The sequence below is a fragment of the Cryptotermes secundus genome, unplaced genomic scaffold, assembly GCF_002891405.2.
Source record: "Cryptotermes secundus unplaced genomic scaffold, Csec_1.0 scaffold821, whole genome shotgun sequence".
NCBI lineage: Eukaryota > Metazoa > Arthropoda > Insecta > Blattodea > Kalotermitidae > Cryptotermes > Cryptotermes secundus.
In genome coordinates, this window is record NW_019734976.1 from 260,397 (window position 1) to 269,608 (window position 9,212).

The following is a 9,212-nucleotide window of genomic DNA, read 5'->3' on the forward strand; positions in this document are numbered from 1 at the left end:
TTCGATGCCAATATTTTGAATCCCATGGTTCTCTTTCCATCCTAGTTCTTTTGTCTTCATGTACATCAAATCATAAAGTCCTGTTCTTTGAAATTCCATAATCTCATTACATATCTTCTCAAGATATCCCTTTTTGGCCCTGTCCGTGGCGCTTTTCAATTCATTCCTCAGTCTCCTGTATTTCCTCCTGCCTTCTTCATTGTTTACAGTCTTCCCTTTCCTTCGCTCCTCCATTTTACTCATCATCTCCTGTGTAACCCATAGTTTTCTTGCTATCTTCTCAACTTTACCAACCAATTCAACTTCTCCAAACTTCTTTTGTAATCTTATAATTTTCTTTAACATGGTTTGAAACTTGTGTTTCTTGTGGTTCATTAATGTTAGTGTATATGTTGATTTCTTTTATATATGTCTTTTTGGTTTTAGGCTAATTACTCTGCTTGTGCTGTGCATTGTTTTTGGTTGTGTGTGTGTGTGTGTGCGTGCGTGCATGCAGCCAATGGGCTGATTGTTCCAACAGCTATGTAACAGATAACTTTGAATAAATAATGCTGATTTCCTGTAATAAGAAACATTTTTGTGTTTTAAAAATTAATCTAATGGAAACTAAGATTAAAATTTGTTTTTATTATGATTGAGAAATCCATTATTTTCAAATTCTTGAATATATGAGATTTGTTTAATTTTTACAGTGTGGGTCTAAATGTTGTTTTTTTAACCTAAGTTGATTCTATGTGTGATAAACACAATTTATCGTTTGTATAATACCAGAAATGATTCTGCATCTTTGAAAGTGCTGTTGCATTACCAGTGAGCCATCAAAGAATGAAATACCATGATATATTTGCCTTCATTATTGCTTGTAGTACTTCTCTTGATAGTTTTGTCTGAATGTTGCGGTAGGCTTTAATGTAATATATCAGAATTTCTTTTCTTACTTTTAAATAACAGTAGGAGTTTGAGTGTTATGAAGCATAGAGCAGATAAATGCTACAAAGGTATACTGATTGTTTATGTGCAGGTTCGTGATATATTCCACGCACCACTGGCAGTCCTATTGAAAGGGGCTGTTATTCTTTCTGAAGATAATTTTGTGGACATTTTGCCCATAACATGGGAACTTTTGCTGGAGGCAAACCAAGAGGTAGCTGCCACTGCTGCATCCCTTTTCATCTTAGCAGCTGTAAGGGCTCCTAATCAAGCAATGGACATAATGCATCATGGTCTACACCATCAAGATCCAGCTGCAAGGATAAATGCTATCTTAAGGTGAGGCTTGAAGATAAATGTCAGTTAGAAACCACACATTTCCAGACTTTGTAGTGTGAGAAACTTACCTGCATATGTCCTTGGCTGTGCTTATATATTGTCGCGTATCGGGCGTATATCGCGACAAATAAATTCTCGATGTATTCGATGTAGCGAATTTTATTTCACATTCGCTCATACAATCACCCAAATTACAGATTTACGATTACTGCTATCTGCAGTATCACAATTAGTACACTGAAAAATGCCACAATACAACTGACTAGTTGCTGGCTAACTTGGCGGTAGCTCCAGGACTCGCTGACTGTCTCAGTACAACTGAAGTCGCCGACTGCTACAGTAGAACTCTGCGGTAGCCACATTAGAACTGACTGGTACCAGCTGTGCAGCTTACTTATATAGCTGCAGTGCTTGCCGGTTGCGTAATGAGTGCCACGTCATCCTGTTACGTCACCGCTGTTGACTCGCCTTGCATTGTTACCAGGTAGCGGGGGCTCGGCTATCTTCGGCTCCGCTCGGCTCTCTTCGGCTCCGCTCGTGACGTCACCGCGCATAGCTGCCAGGATGCGGGGTGATTACTCGCCTATTACGCGAGCGTTACGTTACTGCTGAGGGGTGGGAGGGGAGCGCTGACTCACCCACTGCGTCACTGCTGGTGGGGGGGGCTCGGCTTTGCGCAACATGTCACAATATACTTGCTGCAATTTGTATTGCCTTTTAACTATTGTATGTGTTTTTGACAAGTATGGATTATATATGCTAGTGATTTTATTTGTGTATATATAAGTGTCCAATGTTTTGTTTGCTTGTTGACATGTTTTATATTCGGTGGCGGTGGTACATTTATGAATATTTTAAAGAAACGCAAATGTGTATGTATGAGGCTATGTGGTGTAAAGGCAGGAACAAAAATTCTTTCATTCCCTGTTATAAAAATGAGATAAATTTGAAATTTTAAGGAAAATGGTAAGCTGTGCAGTTATAGCTCCCATAATCTAAATTCATATGCTATTCTTCGGAGACCTTGCAATGTAACTGATTGTGCGCAGAGCATTATATTTGTATTCATTTACTCAGTAACTTTGACTAGATTTTTATTTTTATTTTATAAACATCAAAGCTTACACAAGCCATATTCAAGGATACTGACTACTGTTTTCTGTAATTTTTCCCTGATACCAGTATCATGTTTTATGGCACTGAAAAAAACATAATGTGACGTGTCGCGCTAGCTGGAACCCCCCCCCGGAGCTGACGCGCCGAGCGAAGCTGAAGTGAGCTGAGCGGAGCCGAAGTTAGCCGAGTCCCGCAACCTGGTAGCTATGCAACGTGAGTCAACAGCGGTGACGTCACCAAGGGATATCGCGGTTGCTAGGCAGCGCGGGTAAACAGTAGTTGCGAGAGACGACGGTAGTAACAGCAGTACACAGCGTTGCTGGCACGATGGCACCAGACATAGTGGTGCGTATTACGTGGCCGTTTTCTGTATTGTCCGATCGAGGCTACATAAGGAGCAGCGAAGGCTATTCACAGTGAGTTCTCAAGGCAGCTACCTACAAGTTAGTTCTCAGTCCTCAAGCTACCTCCGAGTTAGTTCCGAGTTAGCCAGCAACCAGTCAGTTGTATTCTGGCATTTGGAGTGTAGTATTTGTGATACTGCAGATAGCAGTAATTGTGAATCTGTAATTTGGGTGATTGTAAGTGCGAATGTGAAATAAAATTCGCTATACCAAATACGGCGTGAAGTTATTTGTTGCATTATACACCCAAACACGTGAAAATATTATAGCCTTAATGAATGTTTTTAGCCTATTTCCTTGCATTGAAAGAATAAGAAGAGGCTTATGAGATCACATTGCTCTCTGCATACTCCCCATAATATTTTAGGCTTATGAACTTACCTTTAAGTTGCTATGTATTCCATCACCAATATTTATTTTTCTGTGTTGATCATGTTCAATCATAGGAAAGTAGGCAATTACTTCTTCCCAGAACTTATTGTTTGCAGTTTGCATTAGAGCCAGTTATTCTAACAGATAATTGACTCTTCCAGCAGAACCCAGAGGCTTGGCATGACTGATATATTAAAGCCTACCATTTTCTATGATCTTTATGTAATTCTATTCACTTCCTATTCTCACAACTTATTGTCTCCTTAAAATCCATCTCATTGTTACCCTCCCATCTTGGCCTCCCAAGCAGCCTTTTCCCAGAACATTCTGTATGCATTTGTTTCCCTAGTTTGAGATATGTATTGAGCCTGTCACAACCTTGTTAGATATCACCAATTGATGTGGTTTATATGTCTGTATATTTGTCTGTACATGCCTTTCATAAAATTTGATTTTTTTTTAACTTTAGTAAATTAGGTTTATGCGATACCTTTCCTGAGAGAGGAAAGTAGGTGATTAGTTCTTCCCAGAACTTCTTGTTTTATTCTAAATGTTTACACTGCTGTCACCACTGATGTATTTTGAGTTTGAATATGTCATCACAGATATATGTATGACTCATGCACATTCATGACTTGCAGTCCTGACCAGGGTCCAAGAGTGAAATACAACCCAAGCAAGTGACTGATAAAACAAGTTATGGTCAAAACACATTCAGTTTCTTATTAGCCCAAAATTTCACAATGAACTCTAGCTTTAGCTGACTTGTTGGTAACAGGGTTTTATTAACCTTTATGGGACGGGCCATTTAAATTCCGGTAGTGGCAGTGGGATGGAGTTAATTTAAATGCCCGCCATTGTAAAGTAATAAAAATTGTAATCATGTTACTCAAAATGCTGTGATTCTACAATTTTTGTGATAAACGAAATAAACGCTACTTTTATCTAGAGAGTATATAGAATCAGATACTGTAATTTACAGATTTTAGAATCTGTAAAAATTGTTACATTGATTCCAAAAAAAAATTTCCCTAATTTTGAGCGTCTGTCCACGAAAATGCATAAAGCTTCTGCACAATACGTTTCTGCAGTATAAATGAATGGTGCTGACACACTGTCTGTGTTTTTTATCTGGCAATAGCTTCTGTATACCCGAGTGTGGGGGGAGTTCTTATCCTACATTGCCTTATGAAACTCTGTTTGTTTATTCATGTATGTTGGACTATCCACACAGAGGCAGTTCTTGGAATATCACCTCATACCACTTGCTTCCATGTCCCTTCAGAATAAACTGTAACGCATTCTGAATGGTGTGATTTACGAGTGGCCTCTCAATTTTGACTTCTTCAGTGTGAAAAGGGGCCATGGTGCATAGTTGAAATTGTGATGTTTTATAAGCGTTATGAATAGAGGACACCACTCGCCATCACTGGCTTACTTCCTGCTAATGCGAGACTAGCATTGCGTGTGCGCGCTTTGCGTGGAAAACAGAGTTAATTACGGACAAAGTGCATGAATTGCGACGTCAGACTCTGCATTCAGTGACATGCAACATTCAGTTAGATGATGCAGGAGGGAAGACAGTCTACTTATAAAGCTGGTGTCCAAAAATAATGTAAGTAGAACAAGAATTTCTATCTTAAAATTGATTTTAAAACACTGTGCGCACGCGTGGACTGCGCATACCCATATGGTGTCCTTTGGCCATCTCGGCTTTAATTTAAAGGTCCCCATATGGTGTCTTTTGGCTCATAAAGGTTAATGTGCCAACTCAGTCTCTGCTTCCTTCCCAGTTGCTGTCAATAAATGAACTAAACAAAGTGCAAAGTCCTTATGTTGTACAAACTCTTGAATCGGTATTCAAAGAAACATGTCAGAAACATAGTTGCATATTTCATGGCACATATTGTGTATTACTTTGTAATTACTGATTTTGAATACCAGGCTATAGTATAATTCCTAAATAGTAAATCTTACCTTCAAACACAAATTAGCCGCTTGTTTAGCCTTGTTTCATTGCCACTCCTCTAGTAATTAACAACTTTAACTTAACATTGGAAAGTGGGTGTAACACGGTCTTAACAGCCATATAGTGTTTCGTGAGATTGACACATTTTGTTGCTCACATGATGCAATAGACATTTTCGGTTGAATCGGTGACGACAATATAGGAGAGGTGAGGTGCCTTCATTCCTAACATTGAGGCAGTTTTTGAGGGTATGCATGGTGCTTTTTCTTCAGTTTTGTTACATGTCAAAGCTGTCTTCACAGTAATTTTATTCCAAAATTCTAACCTGGAAATGCTGCCTCTTTTTTATTTTTTAGTAAATAAATTGGGATTCAGATGACAGATGTTGTTAACCCTTTCCAGTCAAATGTCGATATGAAATCAATACAGTGACTGTGCTTCCATGGACAAATATTGATGTACTATCGACAAAGTTCATTTCACGTTTCTACAGTCATATTTCGATCATACATCACTAGTTGGCATCATGGACTATACTAACGCATGAAGGAATGTTTTGTCTGCCTCCTGCCAGCTGGAAGTCATAATTTGAACTTCTTGAGGAACGAATTTCATTTGTACATTACGACTTGTCATGTGTTAGTAGCAAGCTTTTACGTTCAGCTGAACCACAGCCCTCTGAATTGAAGAAGCTAGGTATAATCTCTTGTGTGACATGGATGAAGAATCTAGTAGTGGTGTGTTAAGTGAAGAACATGATATTGACTCTGATGATGGAATGGATTTGGAAATTGAAGGAGAAACTGCAAGTGAAGAGTCAAGCAATGAGATGTAGGAAAGTGAGAGCAAGAGTGAAACAAGTGTTGTGCATGTTGATGGGTGAGAAGACGAGACAATGGGTGATGATGCACGTGAGGAAATGGTGGCACCAAATAAAGCAATTGGGCCATCAAAAAGACAAGAAAGTACATGGGGTGATAAAACAGATAAACAATTTCAGAAAAGGTTTGTGTCTGGTAAAAACATTGTAACGGATGAATCAACAGTTTGGTTCAAGCTCAAAATAATTTTTGGAACTTATAATCCAAAAGAGCAATGAAGTGAGGCATTAGATTATTTGCATTAGCTGAAAGTGACAATGGTTATGTTCACAATATAATTGCGAGATACAAAAAACTTACAGGCTACGTGTGTAACTTACCATACTCAGAAAAGCTGTTCATTTCAAGAATAGTTCTTTCCTTGATGGACAGACTATGACTCAGTGTGTCTGGTATTGAACACTACCACCATTTCACTAACAGGTATTATAGCAGTGTTGAGTTGGGCCAAGAATTGGACAATAAAAAATGTAAGGACACATTTGGCTTTTTAACTTTATGCTCTTATTGCACCAACTTTTCAGGCAAAGCAGTTCACTTAGTGGCTTGGCAGGCATTTAAAAACCCATGATGACCTGGCTTCGGAAATTTTTCTAAACACTACGAATGGAAAGGTTTAATACAACATTGGACCTTCCTGTAGTTTTTGTAGTGCTGCAGTACCATGTCAAGAAGGTGCCACTTAGATCCTCTATTCTCAGCTAATAGTCAGTGACTACTTGAGCTTGTTGAAGTCTCCAGTTGGAACAATTTTGTGATTACTATGGTACTTATAAGGCAACTTTTATTATAATTTTTTGCCTTTTTGTTTCGTCTTTCCAGACCAATATATGTACACCTTTCTTTAGTTCTGCCTTCTTTATTTTGAACACAAACTCCCCTTTATTTTGATGTAAGGTTCCCATATTGTCTATCTATTTACTGGCTCATCATGGAAATCAGGACTAGGAAACCAGTTTCCATGATTACATAGAATCTCTGGTTCAGAAGAAGCATCATCAGTTGCAAAACTAAACTCATTTTCCAAGGTTCCATCAAACACCCATTGTAGATAGTACAAACCCACAAACGACTAGGTTGCTTCACATTATGAGATGTCGATGCCCAAAGAGACAACCACGTCAAACTGTAACAAATGTTTATTGCTGATGGAATGAATATTACAGACAAACAGGGAAGCAGAGCATGTGTGTTGAATACGAGCAGAAACTCCCTCCATAGGGGGCTAGTCTGAGCTAGTGACGGCAGTGATATTGTCCGAGAAAAGGGTCATTTGTCGGATGTGGGGCACACCTGCTGGATGCCAGGTGAAGCTCTTGTGACAGCAGACTAGGCGGTGGTAGTGTCGTTCTTCCTTGCAGCAGATCGTAGACTGTGAGTAGGCATGTGTGCAGGATGCTGAGTGAAGCCTTCATGGCCGCAGGATAGCCAGTGCTATTGTCAGTGTTCTTCCTTGCAGCACCTTGGTGATTGCAAGTCAGAGAGCCTGCGGGATGCAGGTGAAGCTATCATCACAGGGGGATAGCGAACGCTAGTGTTGGTGTTCATTCTTGCAGTAGTTTGGTGATAGAAGTCGGCGTTCCTGCAAGATACTACTAGTAGACTTGCTTTTGCGGCATTCTCTTGTTCTGTTGTCTTGCGACTGATGCTAACACCAGCCAAAGTCAGAGTCACATTCCAACTGATGTTTGGTCAGTCTGTCTGTCTTGTTGTTGAGCCCTCAGGTTTGGGACCAGATATTCATTCTTGTTTGAAAGTTACTGTCCTGTCCATGTGAGGCACCATCTCAGATGAGAGGTTGGGTCTGTCATTTGTCAGTGACAGTCGGTAGTATTAGTCCATTGTAAGTATGTACAGTTATTTACAAGTTTACTCTTATTAAGTAATTCTATAATATATATACAATGTACAATATACATAAAGCCTCTGTCAGGCAAGGCTCAGTACAGCAGATTATGCTGTATTTCTAGTAGCTTCCACTACAATGGCAGTCTACTCACTTGAACAGTTGTACGCTTGACTGCCGCCAAGTTTAAGAATCTTATACATTCTACGTCAGGCTTTGCCTTGTACAGTATGGTGAACATTCTCATTATCATGATTTTGTATGACCACTGCTTGTTGCCTTCATAATTTTGTTATATAATCATATAAATAATGAATTTTGAATGCCATTTGCAAATTGCAAACTGGCGTGCACCTTGGAAGATTGCCAGTGGTGCAGAGAACCTTGTTTTGCAGTTGCTGCAATTTCATTAGATGAGTATCTGCCACAAATTCCCAGGCGGGGCTAGGTTAAGTCATTACAGATCTAATGACAGCTTTGTGGAGGGTCAATTTAATATTAGCGCTCAATCGCTCACTTTGTATTTGGAAATATATTCCAGCGAATATTCTGAAGTCCTTGGCTTTGTTCATTTCTATGTGCTATCTCCATGTAACTTTATTATCAAAGATTACATTGAGATATTTTGCAATATTTACAAATGAAATGTTTTGTCCATTTAATGTAAGACAAGACTCAGGTGATCAACGACTACAAGAGAAGTAGATCCCCTTAGTCGTATCTTCATTCATTTTTATACGAAGGGGGACCCAAAAATAACTGGAACTGACCTGTTGCGCGCTCATGCTTTGTAGTTACGAGTTGTGCTGCTAGGTGGTGTTAGCTGGGGGTCTCCCGCGACTGTTAGTGAGCTGGCATCAGTCTGAGTTAAGTGGTTTGTCTGTGGTGCTCTGTTGTGTGCGTTCCTGTTTCAACCCTTTGGCAATTAGTGAGATGGCCGACCAGAAGGAACAAAGAGTGTGTGTGAAATTTTGCTTTCTGTTAGGGAAAACTGCAGCCGAGACTGTTGGGATGCTTCGGCAAGCCTTTAATGATGATGCTTTGGGGAAATCACAGGTCTACGAGTGGTTTCCCCATTTCAAATCTGGCAACATGTCAACAGAAAACATGCCACGCCCCGAGCATCCTTCGACAGGAAGAAATGACAGAAACACTCTCTCATAATCTTCGTAACACATCCAGGTAAAAATGTTGGTCCACTGTTTGTCCTGGCAGAATGAACTCTTTGTGGACAATGTCATTCACATCAAAAAAACAAATCAACATTGTTTTCACATTGGATCGCACTTGACGCGCTTTCTTCGGTCGTGGTGAAGTTGGAGTTTTCCACTGGCTTGATGATTGCTTTGATTCTG

General features: G+C 39.6%; 1 protein-coding gene across 1 annotated transcript in view; it reads left to right on the forward strand.

The window, feature by feature from the left end:
- Positions 1-9,212, forward strand: part of LOC111869153 (protein unc-80 homolog) — a gene marked incomplete in the record, with an annotated part of 381,072 nt that overhangs the window by 217,732 nt on the left and 154,128 nt on the right. The window contains 1 exon segment of the mRNA XM_033753297.1: positions 1,022-1,269. Coding sequence (XP_033609188.1) covers positions 1,022-1,269 — 248 coding nt within the window.